We start from the raw sequence: 23,179 nt of genomic DNA, 5'->3' as shown, positions 1-23,179 counted from the left end.
AGTAGCACTGAAGCAATTAATTGATTATTGAAATAATCAACTAAAACAACAATTGATTAATCATTAACTGGAGTATTCAGATTCAAAAAAGGTAATTTGCTGAAAACCCAACATATTCAGTATAGTAATTCAAAAAAGTGTATAAATATGTATGCATAATTAGAATTTAATATAAAAACACCTTTGCCGGTAAATATGTTTTACCCAAAACTCCTTAAGTGGCAACGGTTTAGCTAAAGGAATGCACTATTATTAAATTTTAAGCAATTAAATATTTATTTTGTGTTTAAAAATGGTTGAATTATCTGTATATTTGCGTCATTTGATCTATCTCTAATATATAAAAAAACTTAAGAGGTTCACTGAAAAATCTGTAGAATTTGCCAATTTTTATCGGATTGTCTGAATAATTGACAGTATAATCGACTTTTAAAATAATTGTCAGTTGCAGTCTTACTTACCAGCTGGTGGTTGGTGTGGTTGGAATCATCATCTGGATATGGCTTTGTGACCCCCATGGCCACACAGTTGGCAAAAATAGCTAAAAGAATGAAGATATCAAAAGGCTTGGAGAACAGAGTTAAGGTTTTAGCGAGAATAAATCTGCAACCCAGTGCCAAAACATATTATCTGCTTTACATGTTTACAACAGAATAATTGTCAGTGCAACAAATGGTGCAAAGATATGGCACATAAAAAGACATTAAAGAAAAAAATATATAAAAAATGTCTGTGTAAAAATGTTAATACATACGTTGGCTTATTAGGACCATTGTTAATAGAAAACAAAATAGGAGTCAGTTTGCATCAAAAAATGCTGCCCAATAAGTTTTCTAAAAAAAAAAACAAAAAACTGAAATTTCTAAGTTTCAAAAATAAAAATTTAAAATTTGCTAAAAATAATTTTAAAAAATCTCTGAAATTTTGAGATTAATCTCAGCCATTTTCTAGAAAAAAGCGAGGAAATTTTTGTTTCAAAAGTTGAGAATTTGCTAGGTTGAGTTTAATCACAAATTTTGTACAAAAGTCAACAACATTTCTCAGTTCCAAAGGTTAAACATTTGCCAGAAAAAAACTCAGAAATTTTGGAGAAAAGAACTTTTCTGAGTTTTCCTTGCAAACTTTCAACTCAGACACTGAACTTTTTCCTTTAGCAGAAATTACGCCGTGTTTGAATTAGTTTTGTCCCAAAGGTTCAGGACTGAGTGGAGCAAAATGTTTGGAGAAGAACTTTTATATTTTGTGACTTGTAGAATTTAATCTCTATATCTGAATCTGTGACGGTTTAACTGTTGAGTGATGAACAAATATTCACAAGTTTTGTTTTTCTTCTGCACAGGTATGTGAATTTGTCTTGGACCATTTGGACCAAACTGTAAGTGTAAGACTTTTTAAAAATGTGAGCCAAATAATGGAGTTTGCGTCTTGTAGTTAAGAATTTGAAGTGGTTTGACTGCTGTCTTGTCTTTGTTAAAGACTGAAAAAAAATCTATAATTAGAAAACTTCCAAAAGGCAGAAATACTTCTGCACCAAAAACACATTAATAAGAATTATTCATGCAAACGTGACACGAATAAAGACATGCACAGGAGGAAATAAAGGATATTTCCACTCCACCAGGGCCAGGGCTGCCATGCGGATTGGGTTGCTCAATGTGAGGCAGCAGAGCGCTCTGGGGGCCCTCAGGGCAGACTTGTTGGCCTGCATGGCCTTCTTGGCGCCCCCACCCCTTTTTCTGGCCGAGCCAGTTGACCCCAGGGTGTCTGATTTGCCCGCATCGCCCACAGGCGGGGCATCTGTACATACAAAAGTAAAACAAGCAAAAGATCAGAATGAAGTCATATTAAAAAAGTTTTCATGAGGGAAGTTTTGTTATTGCCTGATGAGACTCAACCAAAAACATCTGGACACAATTTAAACAATCTGGGAGTGAAAAACATCGCAGCACATTAAAATAGAGAACTGTAAAACAGATTCAGTAAAAATAACCAAGTCAAGATGTTGGTTGTTTTCCAACTTGTCATTGTTTTTTCTTACTTTGCCACTGCAATATCTTTTTTTTTTTTTGTTAAGAGGTACGACAGAATTTTTTTTTTTCTGTTGTTTTGTAATTATGTAAATCAAGGCAACTTTATTTATAAAGCACCTTTCAGCCAGAAACAAATCACATTGAATTGCCTTGTTGCTGAAAATACGACACACACTCCCTGCCGCCCCCCCCCTCCCACACATATCATAACCTCGCAGTCACACATACATATCCCCCACCCCCACACAGCCATATTGTTCTGCACTTTGCACTGTCACATTATCTGTACTTTGCCATAATTGGACCTGCTGCTACTTCTTTGGTGTGGTTGAGTGCCTTTAGTTAATTTAGTTGTATATATTGTTATTATTATTATTGTGTGTTTGCTTATTTATACTGTATATATTTGACCTTTTGCACGGGAGCTGCAATGGAAATTTCGTTGAATTCTGTTCAATGACAATAAATGCTATCTATCTATCTACACAAATAATATTGACTTTTGATTTATAACAAATTAATTGTGCAGAACGTATCACTGTGTAATTTCTAATGAAGGTTCCTCACTAAGGAGACAAAGTTTACAGTTTTATTTACAAAGCTATTAGAGGTGGGTAGAGTACCCAGAAATTGCATTCAAGTAAAAGTACTTCGACATATTTTTACTCAAGTAAAAGTAAGAAGTAGCCATCCAAAAAATTACTTGAGTAAAAAAAGTATTTTGTAGAAAGTCTACTCAGGTTCTGAGTAGTAACTGATCAAACATTAATCATTTAATATTTAAAAATTACATCATCATTGTGCCACAAACATCCAGCATGTTTTTAAAAACCGACTTTGGCACATCCATTCATTACATTTGGCCCAAACCAGCAAAAGCTGTAAAAGAAAAGTCTTGTTTTTGTTGCTGGGAATAAACTAAAACCATTTAATAGACTTAAAAATTGGAAAGTCCTAAGTCCAAAAAGTTACAAAATTGTAAACATTAAGGCAAATGTAAAATATTACATTTTTATTTATTATTGTGCAGGTAAAAGAAAAAGAATTTACAACAATATTTTTGCGTTTTTAATTCGAGGGGAAATAAAATGTTGTCCACTGAATACTTTCATCAAAAAGTTTGTGTAAAGTTTAGCACACTTTTAACATTAGATATCTTAGATTCAATTATATTTAGAAAAAAAGCATAAAAGTGGGATGTTTGATGGCATCCTGGACATCACACCGTTCTTATCTAACACAATTAAGAAAAGATGTGCTTGCAGGAAAGAGATGCTGAGTCCTGCGGGTCTCACACGATAAGACCAGCTGTGACCTACTTCTTTATATGGCCCTTAGCGCAGCACTGTCCCCAGGTAGACCCATGAACACCTGTTAGCAAAGGTGTTGCACTGAGATAAATTCACCTGCACTTTAAAAAAGAAGGGACAAACAAAAACGTCTCTAATTTACGGTAATTTACGGTTGGACTGATTTTTACCTGTGAAATTCTAATTTACGGTAAAATACAGCTGCCGGTATTTACCGTAAATTAAAGACGATATTTTTTATTTATTTTTTTTTACACTGCTGGTGTTAAAAACACTGTAAGTTTTCTTTTTTACACTGGGAAGTCTGTGCTTTTTAAAGAAAAATAATAACAGTAGTAACAGTAAAACGTAGAAAGCTTTTTCAGAAATGATGGGTTGAAGTAAGTTCTCATCTATGACCAGAAATACATCATGAAAATATCGGAGGACTAAAGAAACACTGTACGAAAATAAACAACTATTGCAGGACGATAAAGTGAGTAAGTTTTACCTTTTTTTGCTCCTTCCATTTCCGCAGCTTCACAGCAGGCAGTCACCTAAAATAACGCACCATCAACTCTTTTATATATCTGTGATGCGTAAAGGATCACAGATATATAATGGGTTTTTTGTTGTTGTTGTTGTTGTTTTTGTTCTTCTTTAGAAGAAGAAAAAACCTTCAAGAGGTTTTAAAAAAATCAAGGCTGGCACATTTTATAACGTGCAAAGTTCTGGCCGAAAAAGGATAAAATTAACTCCACCCTTTAGCAACCTGTCGCGCAAACCAAATGAGATATAAAACAGTTTTACTCCGGCGCGTCACGGTGCAGGAGAGGCGGTGGTGAGCCGGCCGGGATTAGAGAGGCTGAGCCGGTTAAAAGGATGACGGAGGAAATCTGTCAGGGCGCAGGAGGAAGAGGACGAACGAGATTCAGCAGCAAAATCACAATTATGAAAGGAAACAAAACTGTCCAGATGGAGAAGTTTGATGGAACCAGCAGAAAACTGTTTTCAGAAGCACGTCTGCGCAGTACACCGGAAGAGACGGCAGGGGGCGCATCTTCACAGATAATAGCAAAAATTGACATAATGAATCACATTTCTATTTAAGTTTAGCTCATTGTTTAGCTCTGAATTACAATAATCAATTATAAATGCAGATATAATATTTGGAATGCTTAAAAATTAAGTATTTTATTGAACGGCAAGGCTGAAATCAAAGTACCCAGGAAATTATATTTCAACATATTTTATTCAAGCTAAAGTAAAAAGTAAATGTTCAAATAATTACTCAAGTAAGAGTAAAAAAAGGATTTGATAAGGTGACTCGAGTGCCAAGTAACTGATCAAAACATCAATTATTTAATATTTTAAAATTACATAATCAGACAAATATATAAAATTAAATGTAAATTTTTGTATTTTAGGGATAAAAATGGCAATAATTTGTATAAATAATTACAAATAACAAATTAAGGCAAAATATAATTTTTCCAAAATCAGTTTCTTTCAATATAAAACTTATGAAACTGTAACAAAACCTTCAGGTGTGTCTACAGCTGGTGAACCTTTGGTTAAAACATGTTTGTTCTTCATTCAGTGAAATTTTACTCAAGTAAAAGTAGCAACACTTCAAAAGTAAAGAGTACAGCATAACAAAAATACTCCTAAAAGTACATTTTTCTAAAACGTTGCTCCGGTACTTACTGCTCAGTTTTAGATTAAATTCACAACCATGTCAGTCACAGAAATAGCAAAGAACCGGTTTGTTTGTCTCCACCAGCAGTTATGTTTAAGATCTATTCATTAAAAACATTTCCCTTACATAAACCCAGTTTAGTTTTCTTTTTAACTTTGTACACACTTGTTCCACTTCAGCCCTTTCCTTTGAACAATTTCCCGGCAGTGAGGATAGCCGTCGCTCCAGGTGAGTTGGGCATTGCCTGAGGCCAACGTTTCCCTGCAGATAGTTTCATATCTCCAGAATAAAGAATAAATCCTACTAAGTCTTTTTTTTATGTGTTGTTTTTGTTAGGTTGCCCAAAGTGATCAAACATGTCTGTGATTTCAACACAGCTGAGCTCCATGGATTTCTGTCACAAACGATTCAAAGAAACACATTAAAGCTTGAGGAAAGGAAAGGAAAGGAAAGGAAAGAAAAGGAGAGGAAAGGAAAGGAAAGGAAAGGAAAGTCTTCAAGGTTAATGAATGAAACATTTTCTCAAAAATTTTCTGGTTTTGTTAGATAAATCTGGAAAACAAAAAACAAACATTCAACATCTCGTTTATCTTCAGCCTATATGTTACCAAACCTCATCAAAGTCAAATAACATTAAGTGTATTTTTACATTTAGTTATGAATGAGAACTGCATTCTAACTGAAGAAAAAACAGAAAAATTAATTTGTAATATATAATTCACTAAAAGACAAACACATTTGTGATAAATTGCTGATGAAAAAAGGATGAAATGCTGCATTATTTTTTGGAAAGGAAAAGCTTCCAACCACTCCAAGCTAATCGTATTCATTTCTTATTTTTCGTAATCGTTCCATCGTGAAATTTAAACTTAATGAGGCCTGCGGGGTTTGTTGAAACATAAACGACTGAAAATACAGCTCTGGAAAAAATGAAGAGACATTTAAGTGGCCAGTTTCTCTGATTTTACTTTTTATAGGTCAACGTTTGAGCAAAATAAACTTTGTCCTTTTATTCTATGAACTACTGACAACATGTCTCTGAAATTCAAAGCAAAAATTTAGTTTTTATTTCAGGAAATGAGAAATTTTCAAAATAATGACAAAGATGCAGAGCTTTCAGACTTCAAATAAAGCAAAGAAAACAAGTTAATATTCATTTAGAAACAACAATACTGATGTTTTAACTCAGGGAGAGTTCAGAAATAAACATTTGGTGGAAAAAACAGGAGGTTTTCAGTCGGGTTCAGTGCCGTGGACGCCTCATTATTTTAGATTTGTAACTTTTCCACTGCAGGATTTCTGATTGTAAATCAATTTGTAACAATTTCCAGATTGATTAGCAGCAATAATAGTTTCTCGATGGATTCTTTTGCTTTTTGGCTTCATGTTAAAACTCTCCTGTATTCATGATTATCAGCATCTGGATGAAACCTGTACATTGCAAAAACATAAAATTTTACCAAGTATTTTTTATCTATTTCTGGTGGAAGTATCTTAGTACTCTTAAAATAAGAGAAAAATAACTTACAAGCAACTTACCAGTAAGATATAGGAGCTTATTACACGTAAATAATTTTTAATATTTATTTTAAAGTACTAGTTTGGCTGGAATTTTATTTCACTTATAACAGTAAATTTTCCCATGCTACAAAATAATCTGCCAGTGGAACTAGTACATTTTAAATGAATATTAAGAATTATTTACCTTTAACAAGCTCCTATATTTTTGCTGAAAAGCTACTTGTAAGTTAGTTTTTTCTTATTTCAAGTTCACTAAAATATTTGCACTAGAAACTTGATCTAAATATTTGGTGAGATTTTCTTTTTGCAGTGTACAAGTTGCACAGATGTACTAAACTCATTAAGTTTTCACATTTTGGTTTCAAATCAGTTTAGTAAATAATAACGGTGCAGGAAAGAAGTGTTATTTTTAAGTAACTTCAGAACTTGATCACTTTTATTATCCACTCCAAAAAGTAAAACAACAAATAAATTCTTTAACATCTCAAGTCTTTATTAAATTTTTACACAATAAATATATTCTGATAAAATAAACTTTTAATTTTTCTATACAGAGTTTACATGTGAAACATTTCATTGTTTTGGCCCTTGTTAGATAAAATCACTGGGTTGGTTGACGGATAAAACGGCGGATTAACTAACCTGCTTTAAGAAACATCAACGTTGATTTTTCCTTATTGCAACACGATGTTTCACTGCGCAGAGTGAAATGATGCTGGCATAATTTTAACACAGACGATCATTAGCATCGATCACTGACATTGGTGTACAGAAAACAAAAGAGTCAAATCAATAATAATAAAACATAATAAAACAATAAGTAATTTATAATAAAACCTGCTGAACAAATAAGACGCGAAATCACAAAACACTGAATTTGGTGCTTAAATCAGTTCAGAAAGATGATTCCTTGATTTGTTTTAAATCCTTCACATGCAGCGTCTTGTTAAAGTATTTATACCCTTTAACTTTTTTACTTTTTTGTTTTGTTACAAACCTAATTGTTGATGTATTTTATTAGGTTTTTAAGCAATAGCCAAACACATAACAGTGGATATATGTGAAGCAGAAGGAAAAGGATAAATGGCTTTAAATTTTCTTTGTACGTTAAAATAAAAAATCTAAGAGGTACGACAGAGTACCAGGGCCTTAGTGAGGAAAAATTTAAAATGAAAAAATAAAATTACGAGAATAAAGTAACAATATTGCAAGAATAGATTAAAAACATTCTGAGAATAATTAAAAAATATTATGAGGATAAAGTCAAAATAATATGGGAATAAAGAAAAATAATAAAATAATACTATGAGACTTTATTTGCGTAATACCGACATTGTTCTATCTATATTACTTTATTCTCGTATGAGTTAATTTTTGTAATATTCTGACTTTATTCTCGTGATTTTAGTTTTTATATTGTCTTATCGTGGCCCTAATGCCGTTGTAAAGACATGTTGGTTTGATGTGAGGCAAGATCGTTTTAGTCTCTCTGAACTTGAGCTACTTTTCAAAAAAAATAAGAACATTAAAGTTTGTAACATAACAAAATGTAGAAAAAAGGTATTAATACTTTTCTCTGTTAACATCAGCTCGTTAATGTAATTGTTAACGGATCCGGTTTAAAGTGTGAGCAGCTCACTGTCTGCTCGCTCCAGATTTAGAAACAGACCTTTGGAAACATGAGCTGCAGAAATAGAACGCTCAGCAGAATGTTCTGGCATTTTCCAAACCAATTTCCTGTAAAGTTTGTTTGAATATTACTGAACAAGCTTCCTGGTGAAATGCCAGAAAGCTGTAAATGTAAAATGTGCATCTTTCACAGTATTTGCTTGAATGAAAAAAAGGCTGCTACTTTATTTTTCCAGATAATCTGTAAAATGTTTTTTATTCATAGGTCAGCTCTGTAAATGTACTAAAAACCGGATAGTAATAAAATCAGCTGGAGAACGCTCAGTAATTCAAGAAAGATGCAATATTTGTAGCATAAATATGTCACATAAATAAATCCATACGGAGAAGAGACTACAGGAATGACACAAAACAAACAAAACGTTCTCCAGAAGACAACAAAATGTTTATCTGAAGGATTCTTACATGTCAAAATTCATTCTTAAACACTAAATCACAACATTTGACCCTGAGGTGTTTCAACAAAGTGCATCTACTTTTCAAAGTCCTCTTAGCAGTGATGTCGCTCCGTTACGCTGCGGTGGGACTCACTGTGTCTGCAGAAGGTATCTAGTGAAACAATCCCTTAGTTTTCTGCTGCTGCTCTCCGTCCTTCGGAGGGAGCTGACTGGGGTCTTCTGTAAACGGCAAAGCTGGAGAACAGAAGAAGAAGAAACAACGAAACATGGCAGATTCAAATGTCCCGAGTGTCTGTAGAACATTGTCTCGCTGCTGTTTTGTTAAATTATGGAATCTAAATCAATAAATTAGATCAGAAACAGGCCATAAATAAGGCTTGAAAATTAATCTAAAATTTTTTCATATCAGGTCCGATTTCCAATTTATTTCCTCACTTTTTAAAAAAAAGGAAATTACTTTAATTTCAATCATCCATTCTGTGTTGGAAGGTTAATTATTTACCAGAATAAAGTTGTACTATTAGGAGAATTGTGCTATATAAAAAAATTTAACATAAAAAACATTTGGATAATATATTTTCTGCAATTTTTTGTGTTGTCTCATAAAACTACTACTTCATTCTCCAAATGTTACGACTTTATTCTTGTAAAATTATTTTGAATTCAATATTATAAGACTTTAGTCTTGTAACACTGACATTATTTCTGTTTATTTTTACTTTTTTTTTAATCTTAGCCTGAGCCTTATATTTCATTGACCTGAATTCAAAGTCCAAATAAATAGAAGTTGTAAAAAACGCTTGTCATACAAAACGAGACGGCACCGTTTGGTGAGCTGACATGGAAACCCAAAGAGTCTTCAAAAACAAAAAATTTGATTAATCAATATTTGGTTTTTTCCTTTTTAGCTCAAGGATTTAGGACTCTACAGAAGGTCAAAAGTACTACAGCCTAAATCACACACTGGTGATTATAAAGTTTAACAAAAAAAGGGAACCTTTAGACATTCAGTACCATAAGATGATAATTCCCTAAATCCACTCACGGTTTTGAAACTGCTGTGCTGTGTATCTAGTCAGGAGAATACCAAAGCCCTCAATGAGCGCCAGCAGGATTCCCCCCATCATTGCAGAGCCCATCATCGTTAGCGGACCACCTAAAGAAAAACACAGCAGCCACTCAGTGGCATGTATTACAGCGGCCATTGAGAGGCGATGGCTGCGTAGTTTTCTCTCACTGCGTGCTGCCAGGATGGCGCCGGTCAGGGCGCCACTGGTGATGGAGTTCCACGGATCCTCCTTTCCTCTCAGGCGAACTAAACCACAGTCGATTGTGGAGAAAAGGCCTCCCCAGACAGCAAAGCTACCTGGAAACACAAACCAGTTAGCATCAGCTGGCCTGCGTGAAAGCAAAAAAATACATCTAAAAGTAAAAATAGACAAAGTTAAGCCACAAAAGTCTGAAACATTCTAATAATTCAAACGATGAAATGAAATGATAAGAGGCGGACAGAGAACCTAGAAATTTTACTCAAGTAAGATTAGCACTACTTCAATATAATTTTACTCAAGTAAGATTAGCACTACTTCAATATATTTTTACTCAAGTAAAAGTAAAAAGTATTTGGTAAAAAGTCTAATTAGGTACTAACTGATCAAATTATCAATCATTTAATATTTAAAAATTACATTGCCAGATGGACCAAAATATAAAGTTAAGTGCAAATTTTTGTATTTTAAGGACAAAATTGACAATACTTCATATTAGTAATGAAAACTAATAAAATCAGGCAAAAGAATATTTTTCCAAATTATTTTCTTTCAATAAAAAAAATTATAAAACTTTAACAAAAACTCGAGGTGTGTGTCTGTGTCTGGCTCATTTTTGGTTAAAACATGTTTGTTTTTCATTCAGTGGGTAGAAATATTATTTAAGAGTAGCAGTGCTTCATAATAAAATTACTCAAGTAAAGGTACAGCTTAGTAAAAATACTCCTAAAAGTAATTTTTTTTCCAAAAGGTTACTCAAGTAAATGTAACTGAGTAAATGTAACTAGCTCCAACCCGACACTTTTGTTATGTGGTAAGTAAAGTCGTAATACTCTGTAATCTGAGTTTTGGGGAGTATATAGACATAAAATAAAAGAGGACAGACAGCGGAGACTTGAGGAACCCCACAAGTCCTCTTTGTTCCCTCAGATTCCAGGGATTTGAACCTACAACCCACCGACTGCAGAGCAAACTCTTACCACCGTCACCCAATTGGGGCAATGACATCTTCACAAAGGGCAAAGTTAGTTTGAATAACACGTTTCTCTTAATTTAGATAAAATAATCATTTGAAAACGGCCTTTCTTTGTTTGAAATGTCAACAAAGGATTCTAAAAACTGCAGGCGTGTGTCTGGCGAATTTCTGGTTCAAACATGTTTGTTCTTCACTTATTGGTTAGCGAATCCAGAAATTTTACTCAAGTAAGAGTAGAAATACTTCATAATAAAATTGCTCAAGTAAAAGTAAAAAGTACAGTGTAAAAGTTTTTTTTTTTTTTCCCAAAACAGTTACTCCAGTAAATGTGATTGAGCAAATGTAGCAAGTTAATAACCAACTCTGCAAATGATGAATCCAAGAAAAGAGAAAACTGCTAAACAGTTCAGAAAATTAGCAAAACAATCGTCCCTTACCTCCAATCTGAGGAGCTCTTACTCTCACTGCATTTACACTTCCTCTGAGTCTATGTCCAACACCCTGAAATATTACAACGATCACTTTAGAATGAGGAGTCACAGAGAAAACTACCACGATATTTAGTTGTTTTTTTAAACTTACAGCCGGAGCATTTCGAAAGCCCTTCACTGCTTGGAAAACGCCTCCACCGATTGCACCCATGGTGAAAGCCCCTCCACAGTCATCCACTATCCTCCAGGGGCTGCAGGAGGAGAGTAGAAACAAAATCAACATGAATTATACTGGTCATAATGGGAACAAGACAAAAACAAACAAGGGGATATTAACATCCAAATGCCATCAAAGAAACAATTGGGAGAGCGTAGGTGTTCATTCACACCAGCCCTGCCAGATTGCTTTGTACTCAATCGCTAACGTTTGCCAATTTGACGCTATGAAGCTTACTGGAAATTACCTACACTGTAAACAACCGTCCTGTACTGCAAAGAAAGAGGTGCCAATCCGAACAAGATGGCTGTTAATGTTAATTCAATAATTGGCTAACATGAACCGAATGGTTTTGTTCATTTCTTCCGTTGCTAAAACTACAGGAAGTCTGCAATTCTAAAACGGTGCAGAAAATTGACATCATCGTTCACAATTTCTTATTCTGTTCGCTGATTGGCCGGATTAAAATTCTACCAGAGGAATCCAAGTGAATGGGAGAAAGCGCAGACTGTGCTGTGAGCGAGATTTGATTTGAGTGAAATAGCGCAGGAAGGCAACCGGGTTTAGTCCGCTTTAATCAAACTAGTTCATTGGTATTAAAAAATCTATTTTGTTTGGGAAGCTGAGAATGAATAATCAAACACTACTGAGGACCAAAAAAAGTAAAATCTGGTCCGCCTAAAAATCTAGGTCTTGGTTCGGTAGAAGTGAACTCTGGACGGTTCGAATCCATTTATGAACACCAACCAGACTGGAGACCGCTCCAAAAGCAGGAAGCAAACTGTAGCACAGGGCATTCTGGGTAAATACAACTAAACAAAACGTGTGAGTATTATGCTAGCTGGGTCATGGATGATTACCAAGAACAAAAAAGAAATCCCACGACCTCTAAAATCTGACACTAGTCCATTTTTGTTATCATTTTATGAATGCTCAGTGTTGCGCTCAGTGTCTTCTTCTGAGGTTTTTGTGTTGTTTCCTTCAGTGGTTATTGATGCAGCACCACCACAGGCGAGGAGGGAAAGTGGTTTTTCAAAGTTTGTTTTTTTTTGACACAGTGTAGTGTGAACCTGAACTGCACCAACTGAAAATGTAACAAATGTTGCAATTTTTGTTCCCAACCAAACTGAGTCCACCAGACTATCAGGTGTAAAAATCTACTATTCATGAATTCCTATGTACCATTTAAAATAAAATCATATTTATTTTAAAAATATAAATATAGTTTTTTATAGAGTCTTTACAGTTTTATGTTAGGTTCCATCAAGTTTCAGTCCAGAATCGTTCTTTCATTTACATTTGAGCTACTTTACTCTTTAAATTTACAATCCTGCTCAATGTAACCATTCACAACGCTGCCACACAGAAATTAATAAAGGACATTTAGAGAGATAAATCCTCTGTGTCAGTTGACATTAGTAGCATTTCAAATCAAATGGTTTTTAATCACAGCTATCAAACAGTTTCCTAGCTTGCCAAAAAAAATAAAATCACATTTTCATTACTGTCAATCCAGCCATGGGAAAAATTAATTAAATAGCTTGTGGAGACCCAATTTAGAAGCAATAACTCTCAGGATTAGTTTTCTGTTTACTTTATGTCTCTCGTGTTGTTGGGGAGGATTTCTTCCACCTTCTTTTGCTGAGTTTATTTAGGTTTCCAGAGATTTATTTCTGCTCAGCCGCCTGCCACACAATTTCTGTGATTGAGCCATTTACACCGTCACACTGTTATAATTGCTGACGTATTTGGGATTCTTGGGACGTATCTAGATTGGGAAAAGCTTGTCCAAACGGTCTTAGATTTGACTTCAGAATATTTGGTATACAGAGAAGGTAATGGTCGACAGTGATGGGTCTAAAACACTTACAAATATATCTGTCTTGCGCATTTTAAACAGCCCAACCGCTTAAAAGACCCACCTACACTTTGACAATATGGCGATAAGTTCATGTCTTTTGGTATCTGTTAAATTCCGTTTCAAAAACCTCCCGATTGACGGGAACTAGGCCGTTACTTAGCAACCCTAGCATAGCCCAGCCCCGTTACCTAGCAACCCAAGCGGAGCGCCAGCACTTTTGGGCAGCTGGCTTTACCGCTGCATGCGCCGTACAATAGCGTTCGGAAAAGACAAGTTTTGTGGTTTTGACTTACCATTTAGAAAACACCTGCGGCATTTTAATGCTTTTTAAAGATGTGCGTCCTTAAAAGTGCGCGTGTGTTTTCAGCCATTTTCATGTGCGAGTGTGACCGTTGAGTTGGGGGCGTGGCCAGCAGCAGCCTGTTTGGATTTAAAGTGAAAAGACGCCGTAAAACAGCTGATTCTGAAAGTAGCTCGGAAATACGTAGGCAGAACTGACCAGACTAAAATCTCGATATTTATTTTGAAAACTGAGGCAGATGGACCTTTAATTTACATTTTTATAGTTCCTCTGAACTTTTCAGTCTGAGCTTCGTGATAATTTACTTGGACATCAACTCCTGAAAAGAATGGCAACTGTCTTTAAATATTTTCTACTTAAATATTACTTTTAAATTAACTATTTGAAATGGTTTGGAAATTTCCTTGTATTCCTTCCCTGATTGTTGGCCAGCAGGAGCTGCTTTTTGTTGATGATGTCATTCCACCTCGGAAATAATGCATAACATTTTTATAGCGCTTTTTCGGACACTCAGCTTTACAACCATATCTGTCTACTCTTGTATGTTGAACTTCTGGTTTACAGTCACAGTCAGTCACACTAATCAGTTAAAAATCGGATTTTATTCACAATATCTGTATGATTTTTACCCTTTTAAATAGCAACTGTGTATTTAGTTTAGTTGTTTTTTTATTAAAGTTTTCTCAGTTGCGATAGCGCATTTCTTAAAACAATTGCAAAATGTACAAATTGCAAAACCGAGTTGATAACCTTCAAATGCAAAAAAGTCATATCTTGGCGACACTACCTGAATATGCTCATGACAGCAACAGACTATTTGCACAGCCATTTGAAATCTACAGTTACATGACACTGAGTATGTATTTTTTTAATTTTTATTCTTATGTTTATTTGTAATAAACATAAAAAACATCCATTGGATTCAGTGATCATAGGTTCATTATGTCAGACAGGCATAAACAAATTAAAATGCAATTTAAAAAAAGCAGATAACACAGAAGCAACCGATGCAAACTGCAACTATGTTGTTCACAAATTACAAGTGGCGGATGAACCAACAGTAAGAAACATTTTGATTTTGCTCGGGGAAATGCACCAAATCAATGAGAAATGATTGTAATCTCAGTGACTTCATTGAATTTTATCTACACGCTACTGATTTATTGGTATAAAACCGCTTCAATTGTAATTTGAGGGAAACATGACATTCCGATAAAGTGCTAAATTTTACAATAAAAAGCACTGAGTGTGTAGAGAAGCTACTGCTGGACAACAGCTGTTTATTTGTTATCGAAGCAAACATGAATAACATCCGTATTACAAAAACAAAGTTTGTCCAACAGAATCTTTATGAAGCTAAAACCGAATTTACAACACACATCTCATATGCTTAGCAAACAGCGAAGGACAAAAATATATAAACTAATCTTACCAAGGCTCACGGGCATACTCCTCCATGTTTGTTGACGTCAAGCGGACACGGTGACGTAATCGATGTGCGCCGCCGGCGGCTTTCTTTTTTTAATTTTTCCTAACAGTCGGCGGTATCAACTGTTCTCTCGACGAGTAACTAGCAAATTCTTTTCATGCAGGTAAGGATTAAATTACTATTAATTATTTATCTTACTTATAAGGTTTTTGTGTTTATTTTTCCGTGTATGCTGGGATGAAGACAGCGTGCTTTTGTTGCTTGGTGTTTTTAGCTGTTGCTACATCGTTATTCCCTCCAGCCCATCCACTTTTCTCCTTCTTGCTAGATATTTGCTTACAATAAATCAAAAATTATTAGTCTTTTAATAAATAATCCAAAAGGTAGCACGTCTAAAATGTTGCATTAGTGGTTTCTTTCACTTTGAAACACTAAAGCAGTTTAAAACGATTTATTCTGATTTACAGTCACAACCTAGAAACAGAAAATGTGAGCTAATACTGTTCGTTTAGCTTTCCAATAAACGTCTTTTATCAAAAAGGAAATAAGTCTCATTACTTACACGTTAGCTTTTCAGTTCACTTTGTAATCTCTGTAAAAGCAGATTAGTTTTTATACCCTGTACTCGTATATTGTGTTTTTGGTTGAACATAAATACAGAATCAAAACTTTAGGATTTAGATTGGAAGCTTTTAAATATTAGGGCATATTTCCAGTAACATTCCTAATAATCTTTGCTGAATATCTAATCTCTTTTGATTTGTGAAACAACCAACCAGTGTTGTAGTCAAGACCACCTAACCCGAGACCGAGTCAAGACCAAGACCAGCGCCCCGCGCTACATGACACAATAAAATGTGAAATATGATCAAAATTGCTAATCAATTTGATCTGAAAGATTCATATTCCCATAAAAACACTTAGATATTAAATACTTAGAGATGAAATAAATTTAACCAATATTAAAAGCAGAATCCTAATCCTAATTCCTGTTTTTCAGAATGCCTCTTCCTCCGGCACTTCTGGCCCGCTTGGCCAAGAGAGGGATTGTTAAACCAACAGATCAAGGTTTACCTGGTTTTTACTTTTAGCCATAATTATTTATTTTCCTTGTTGCCTTATAATTTGTCTCTTCTAACAAATATATTCTGATTATTTCCATCAGATGGAGATGAGGAGATTATCGCTGAAGATTACGATGACAACAATGTGGATTATGAATCCACCAGACTAGAGAACCTTCCTCCAAACTGGTACAAAGTGTTCGATCCGTCCTGGTATGTACTCATAAATTAAATTCAACTCTTTGGGAGTTTATAGAAATACCAAATTACCTTACATATTTGTGTTGGAGTATTTAATTATCACTTAAATTAATTATTTTCCTTTTTAATCCACAGCGGTCTTCCTTACTACTGGAATGTAGAGACAGATATGGTGGCCTGGCTTTCACCAAACGACCCCACTGCAGTTATAACAAAACCTGCCAAGAAAATGAAGGGTACAATGAAGCAGCCTCAATTATTATTCTTTAGTTATCTTTACAGTTATAGTCAGAAGTTCACATACTTGCTACAAAAAGCACCTGAATGTATAATTTTAACACCTGAAGATTAGAGAAAGTCAACAATAAAAACTAATTAACAAATAATGTAAAGCTCAAAATAAATGTGATTTATGTTTGTAAACTTTGGACTGAAACTGTCTTTTAAGCCAGGGGTGTCCAAAGTGCAGCCAAGGGGCCATTTGTGGTCCTTTGATTAATTTTGTGTGGCCCCTGACTGCAATTCAACAATGGCTCAAATTTGTCCATCCAACACTTTCAGTAGTTTTTTTAGGATGACATTTTCTTTTTGTATCTTCTTAAACGGAAAAATGTTAAGTACGACACAAATAATTTTTCTTGAGTTAACCTTATTATTATTATTATTATTATTATTATTATTGGGGATAAACTAAAAGCATTTCATAGACTTAAAAAATAGAAAGTTCAAAGCGTTAAATAATTGTAAACATTAAGGTGAATCTAAAACAAGAGAGAAAATTCACAATAATGCGGAAAAATAAATACATTTTGGCCCCAGAATAATTTCAGCTTTGTGATTTTGGCCCTCAGTTCAAACAGTTTGGACGCCCCTGCCTTACGATAACATATGAGCAGTTTGGTTTTGACTGTTCAGGAATTATTTTTGTAAACATTCTCGTGTTTTATGTTGTTTTTTCTAAGCTGATGTCACAGATGAAAGAGCCGAGAGGCCGATTGAAAAGCCAGAGAAGGAACGAGATCGGGATCGCGACAGAGATCGGGAACGAGATCGGGAACGAGACCGGGACAGGGAAAGGGACCGAGAACGGGACCGAGAGAGAGACAGGGACCGGGACGAAGGACGGGACAGAAGGAAGCAGAGGAGAGACGACATGCCACCGTACGGCAAAAGCAAAAGAGGTAATATCCTGAAATGTCTCGTTTTTTTACCTCAGTTTTTTAAATATTAGTAAATGTTGAGAACTTCATTTGTTTTACAGGAAGAAAAGATGATGAGATGGACCCAATGGACCCGAGTGCCTATTCTGATGCTCCAAGGTACCGTATGAGCAGGAAACATGAGGACAAACCTTTCCGCTTTAAACGTTCGTTATGATGGAGGAAATATGAGCAACATATAGGAGCTCAAATATTCTAAATAAATAAATGAGTCCAGCTTTAAGAAAAAAAATGTTTAAAATACTCAGGATGCATTTGAATTTAGATGATTATTGAAACATTATGCAAATGTCTTAATGCAGGTTGAAATTATTAATCCTGATTAATTAAAAATGTAAATAATCATCAAGTAATTCAACCATTAACTGTAGTAAACAGACTAAAAAAGAAACAATTTTGTGAAATAACACACTCGGCAGCAATTAGGCAAAATCTGCACAAAAATACAAACATTTAGCATTTAAGATAAAAAAAAGAAGCTTATTTGTCTGCAAATATGTTCTACCCAGAACTCCTCGAGTAAGCACAGTGTTGCTGGGATCAGGCACAGATGACATCCGGAGTTGTGTTTGCGAATAAAAAAAGGTTTTATTTACTTTAACACAAAATCTCAGCCTGTCACGCTCGGTGCCTCACGCTCTTCAGCAGAACGAAACAACAGTGCACTGCCTTGCAAAAAGGCACGTTTTAGGAACACAAGTAAAGTCACATTCAATGACATATAGGAAATGTGAGTATCAAAGATTAAGGTAGAAGACCAACACAAAACCAAGTTCTGAAGGAATGAACAAACTACAATGAAGAATGAACTTCATTATAATAAACAAACAAATTGGTTGGGGTACCTGTGAACTATAGTACACATAAACAGTAAAATAAATAAATAAACTAATAAATTTGGTGTCTCTCACAATACTTTTAGCTTGATATGGTTCAGACTATTAAAAAATCTCCTATTAAGCATCTTTTATTATCCAATTATTAATCAGGCAATTAAAAAATAATCACCAAATCAGCCATTTGATGTGTTGATGTTAAATCGAGCAGAAATGCCTGAGCTTCTCATATGTTGATGTTAAAACTTTTAACTGCAGATGCATCTTTTATTATTGCATTTTAGACAGTAAAATATGTATTTTCTTATTTTAAAACAATGTAAGTATTAGCATTTTTATTGTATTTCTAATATTGTACATAAAAGCTTAAGTGGTTGTATGAAAAATCTACAGTGTAAAATAAAAATATCACCACTGAAAACATCAACTCTAATTCAAAAACTATACCTTAGTGTTTGACTACAATAAAACAAATTCACAATTTCAACAAATACATATTAGAAATAATCTTATTCACAAGATAAATATACCTTGTGCCTCTATCAAGGGGACTGGTAATAAAATACATTTTCACAAAGTTGCAACTTGTCTTAAGCTGCCCTTCTATAATTTATACAGCAGAAGTTGTCCTAACAACATAAAAGCATTAAATGAAAACCAGAAGTTAACCGTATATTATACAGATAAAACAAAGTAAAGGCAATAAGAGTTAAAAAGGTGATATAACAAATAAGGAGCTTAATTTGGCGTTATTTACAATAATAATACTTATTGTTCCCCAGAGGGGAGGAAATTTTGTTTCTCCCAGCGTGGCAAAATAAAAATAAGTAATAATAATATTTTATTACTTATATTATAAAAAATTATTTTTTTATACTTATAAAAAAATATATATATTTTTAACAGATTACTTTATTAATTGTCAGAAGAATCAATAGAATGGATTACTAAAATAATTTTTTGTTGCAGCCCGAAACTAATTACAGAAATGTGTAGGCATGAATAGGAATGGACAATAAATCAAAAACAATATATGTTGTGATAGACACGTGATCAATATTAATAGATAATGCAGCTGATAGAATATTCAATGTATAGAATATTCACTGAACTCTGATTCAGAACCGCACAGCATTCTGGGAAATGGAAGCAGAGGAAGAAAGCTAGCTAAGAAAGGCTGGTGAAATCAACTGACTCGCTCACTCTTTGGTTACCTAGCAACTCATTCATTCTTTAGTTACCTAGCAACGCGCTGCTGAGTAACTGGCACAGCAGCAGTTTAAGGTTCCGCCATTTTACCTCGTAACTGCTTAAAAATAATAAATGGCTTGGAGTGAAAACGGTGGATAAAAGAGTAAAGGTCAAGTCATCAGTCTGGAAATATTCCAGATACTTAAAACATAAAAACCTATCAATAATTATTGATATCGACTGATATGAAACGCTTACATCGTCCAGCCCCATTTGTAAATGATGAATTTACCTTTTACTTTTGATTGAATTCAACTAGTTTTGACTTTTACTAGCCTGCATTTTTCATAATTTTTAAGATTACTGCTGTTAATCAAACAGGAAGTCTTTAGTGCAACACTGACTGTAACTGTGGAGGGTCGCAGCTGCAGTGTAACATGATGCATGCTGGGTTGAAACTTTGCTCGACTCCTGCTGGCACTGCAGAGCAGACGGCGAGTCACGTGACGGGTCGCCCCGTGGGAGCCAGGCGGCTGCAGACGCTCTGGTTTCACATGCTGGGCGTCACAACATCGATCCCATCGGCCCACAGGTTGACACAGCTGATCTGCTCTTAACCAAAACGCCTCAGGGAAAGAGTTTTCCGTGTTGTGGTCTTTGGTTGGACAGTTGTAGCTTTGTTGATGGCATAAATATGGAGTTTCACACAATTTCTAGAATGTTTTTGTTGCAGATTCATACGTTTTGCTTGATTAACTACGACCTGAAGAGCTAGCTTTATTGGCTCGGAAGATAAAACCTACCTGAAATAGTTTTCTCTCTCCAGGTTATTAATTTAAAAGAAAATGTAGAATATTACTGTTTTGTTGGCTTAAAAATAGGACCATGTTATGCAGATTCTCATTTAAGATAATCTGAAAAAAATAAAAATCCCAGCAAAACTGGACTGATCACTTTTATTATTATAAATATTATAATGTAGTCTGGCTCTTTGAATTCAAATTCAAAATTACTTTACTGATCCTAAACGGAAATTAAATAAAATTAACAAAAGACACCTTAAGATGTTTATTAAACATATTAACCTTAAATTTAATACTTTAGATTTTGATTCTCTAAATTTTAAAGATTTTTCTAGAAAATGTGAAAAATGTGGCAGAAATCTTTGACTTTTGGACCTCAGAAAATATCCACTTTTTTTAAATTTAATTTTTAAAAATATTTTTCCTAGAAAATATGTGAAATTAATCTAAACATTTCTGAGTTTTTTTTTTCTTACACATTTTCAACTTTTCAAGCTCAGAAATGTTCATGTTTTCGTATTTCCTAGAATATTTCTGAGGTTAGTTAAGGTTTAATTCTTTTTAGAAAATATGAGGTTTTTTTCTTGCAAATTGTCGACTTTTGGAGCTCAGAAAATTTCTACTGTTTTTCTAGAACATTTCTCAGAGTTTTTTGGCAGAAACTTTAGACTTTTTCCAAGTTTTTTCCAGGAAATATGTAAAAATAATCTCAGATCCTGTGAAATTTTTTTTAACTTTTGGAGCTTAGAAATTTCCAAGGTTTTTTTCTAGAAAATTTCTGAGGTTAATTTAAAAAACATTCCAGAAAATATGCAAGATTAATCAAACATGGTCCATGTTTTTTCTTGCAAATTTTCAACCTTCAGAGTTCAGAAATCTCATTTAGTTGTTTTTTTTTTTCAGAAAATTTTTGATTATTGTAAAGTTAGGTTTTTAGTTTAAATTGACATAATACGCCGCTGTAGCTTTCCAGCTACCATCTTCCATATTTAGTTTTAAGTTTCATTCAAGGTGTCAGTAAAAGTTATTAAATTTGACTTGCTGAAACCTGCAGATTATTCAGTTTCCAGAAACTTCCGTCATCTTTCTTTGAGCTGATTTATTATAACCAGCGCTATTAGCGAGGCTTTGATGTGGAAAGTCAATAATCCCTCTCTTAGCTGTGGGATTAGCGCATGAAATCAAGCTGCTAATTAAAATTAATGTTTTAATCTTCACAGGGGCTCTTGGTCAAGCGGCCTCCCCAAACGCAACGAAGCAAAGACGGGCGCAGACACGACCGCAGCCGGGCCGCTGTTCCAGCAGCGGCCGTACCCGAGTCCCGGCGCGGTGCTGCGAGCGAACGCCGCTAACCATCCGCCCAAGGAGTGAACCGGGATCCCGCAAAGACAGACAAAAGGTCCCGTATGGAGGGCCGCACACACACACACAAACGTTGTTGCTAGCGCTTTAGTACGGAAACACCTAAGGGACATGGGGAGATTTTTTATTTTTTTGTGTTGGCTCGCAAATGTACGACGGAATATTGGCGCCATACAAAAAAATTAATTTACAAGAATAAAATCAAAATAATACGAAAATATTCATATTTCAAGAAGTTGTAGTATTATGTTAATAAGGATATTACGAGAATAAAGTCATAATTTTATGAGAATAAAGTAATATTACCAGAAGAACTTGAAATAATGCAAAACTATAGTAAAAAATGTAGGAGTAAAGTCTAAATAATGAGAATAAAGTCATAATATTTAGACTTTTTTTGTACAAGTTTATTCTTGTAATATTTGTTATTCTCGTAATAAAGTAATATTACTTAAAGTAAACAAAGTAATATTACTTTATTAATATTTCTTCATGACTGATTATTTTTGGCTCAATTATTCCCTGCAATTAGCAGCAATTAATCACATCCAAACCAAATATTAAACTTACCTGTTCATATTGTCGTAATGTGACTTTATTCACATAAATCTTTAACTTAATTCTTAAAATATGACTTATTTCAACTTCATTCTCATATGACATCTAATGACTTCATTCTCTTAATATTATGACTTCATTCTCTTTTATTTTTCAGATTTTTTAGTATGGCCCCAACACGCCGTTGTACCAAAGTTTTTTCGTTCCCTCGCAAGAACATATCAGTTAATTCACACAGCATCTTGAATACAGAGTCTTTCTGCTACAATATGAAGTTTTTCCACATATATTAACATCTATTTTGAGTTATTTTAAATTTTAAATCTTTTTCACGAGGGTACAGGTCAAACAGAAACAGAAACTTTCCATAACAGAGAGAAGAAAATACATCCAAACTATTTGGACTAATTTTTATTTTCACGGTGTAATAAAGTAATTTAGTTTGGTCGTCTAAATGGTTAAAAAAGGGCCGTTTTCATGGGCAGTCCAATCTCTGAATTACACAAACAAGAAAAAAAACAGATAATAATCGATTTTCAACCAGTTTCTCCACTAAAAAGTGAAGAATATTTAAATATTCAGAGGCTCCGTTAAGGTCCATGTCAATATACTAGTTTGCTAGTTTACTGCGAGGGAACGCAAAAAAAAAAAGTTTTATGTCTTAAACATTTTATTTTTAGATGTGTGCATCCATGCAAACATGTTGTAAATATGTTTTATATTAAATATTGACTTTTTTGTTGCTACTACAACCATCTCTGGCCATAATAATAAATTTCAACATTGCTGTGAAACTTTCGTCTTTTCCTGAAGAGGAATAACATCACCCGAACAA

At 34.1% G+C, this 23,179-nt stretch overlaps 3 protein-coding genes across 6 annotated transcripts in view; 1 reads left to right on the top strand and 2 right to left on the bottom strand.

Moving 5' to 3' along the window:
- cacna1fa (calcium channel, voltage-dependent, L type, alpha 1F subunit a) overlaps positions 1-563 on the bottom strand; it is a 33,684-nt gene extending 33,121 nt beyond the window's left edge. Inside the window, exon 1 of the mRNA XM_032546882.1 lies at positions 462-563. Within this exon, the coding sequence (XP_032402773.1) occupies positions 462-518 (57 nt within the window). The 5' untranslated portion in view covers positions 519-563. The remainder of the gene's footprint in view (positions 1-461) is intronic.
- Positions 564-7,013: 6,450 nt separating this feature from the next.
- Positions 7,014-15,185, bottom strand: timm17b (translocase of inner mitochondrial membrane 17 homolog B (yeast)). Of its 4 annotated transcripts, none has more exons than XM_032546764.1 (6): positions 15,113-15,185; positions 11,453-11,552; positions 11,308-11,371; positions 9,864-9,992; positions 9,672-9,782; positions 7,014-8,860 (listed from the first exon to the last, which is right to left on the bottom strand). In XM_032546764.1, exons 1-6 carry the CDS (start codon positions 15,136-15,138, stop codon positions 8,778-8,780), a joined length of 513 nt encoding a protein of 170 aa, XP_032402655.1. In that variant the 5' UTR covers positions 15,139-15,185; the 3' UTR covers positions 7,014-8,777. The 4 variants fall into 4 exon arrangements, with proteins under 4 accessions (XP_032402655.1, XP_032402576.1, XP_032402431.1 ...); XM_032546685.1 differs by adding an exon at positions 13,673-13,799 and having other exon boundaries at positions 9,672-9,992; positions 15,113-15,154; XM_032546540.1 differs by having other exon boundaries at positions 9,672-9,992.
- On the top strand, positions 15,145-23,138 carry pqbp1 (polyglutamine binding protein 1). Its single transcript, XM_032546422.1, has 7 exons — positions 15,145-15,272; positions 16,110-16,177; positions 16,275-16,386; positions 16,510-16,610; positions 17,337-17,555; positions 17,636-17,693; positions 21,645-23,138. Exons 1-7 carry the CDS (start codon positions 15,175-15,177, stop codon positions 21,793-21,795), a joined length of 807 nt encoding a protein of 268 aa, XP_032402313.1. The 5' UTR covers positions 15,145-15,174; the 3' UTR covers positions 21,796-23,138.
- The last annotated feature ends 41 nt before the right edge of the window (positions 23,139-23,179 follow it).

The sequence above is a fragment of the Xiphophorus hellerii genome, chromosome 1 (assembly GCF_003331165.1).
Source record: "Xiphophorus hellerii strain 12219 chromosome 1, Xiphophorus_hellerii-4.1, whole genome shotgun sequence".
NCBI lineage: Eukaryota > Metazoa > Chordata > Actinopteri > Cyprinodontiformes > Poeciliidae > Xiphophorus > Xiphophorus hellerii.
This window is presented reverse-complemented; position numbering and strand designations above follow the sequence as displayed.

Coding starts and splice junctions, on each gene's coding strand:
- pqbp1 (XM_032546422.1), top strand. CDS start 15,175: ATGTGCGCCGCCGGCGGCTTTCTTTTTTTAATTTTTCCTAACAGTCGG. Junction 15,273..16,109: donor AGCAAATTCTTTTCATGCAG/GTAAGGATTAAA, acceptor CCTGTTTTTCAG/AATGCCTCTTCCTCCGGCAC. Junction 17,556..17,635: donor GTACGGCAAAAGCAAAAGAG/GTAATATCCTGA, acceptor TTTGTTTTACAG/GAAGAAAAGATGATGAGATG.
- timm17b (XM_032546540.1), bottom strand. CDS start 15,138: ATGGAGGAGTATGCCCGTGAGCCTTG. Junction 11,553..15,112: donor GAGTATGCCCGTGAGCCTTG/GTAAGATTAGTT, acceptor CTCCTCCTGCAG/CCCCTGGAGGATAGTGGATG. Junction 11,372..11,452: donor GCTTTCGAAATGCTCCGGCT/GTAAGTTTAAAA, acceptor GTAATATTTCAG/GGTGTTGGACATAGACTCAG.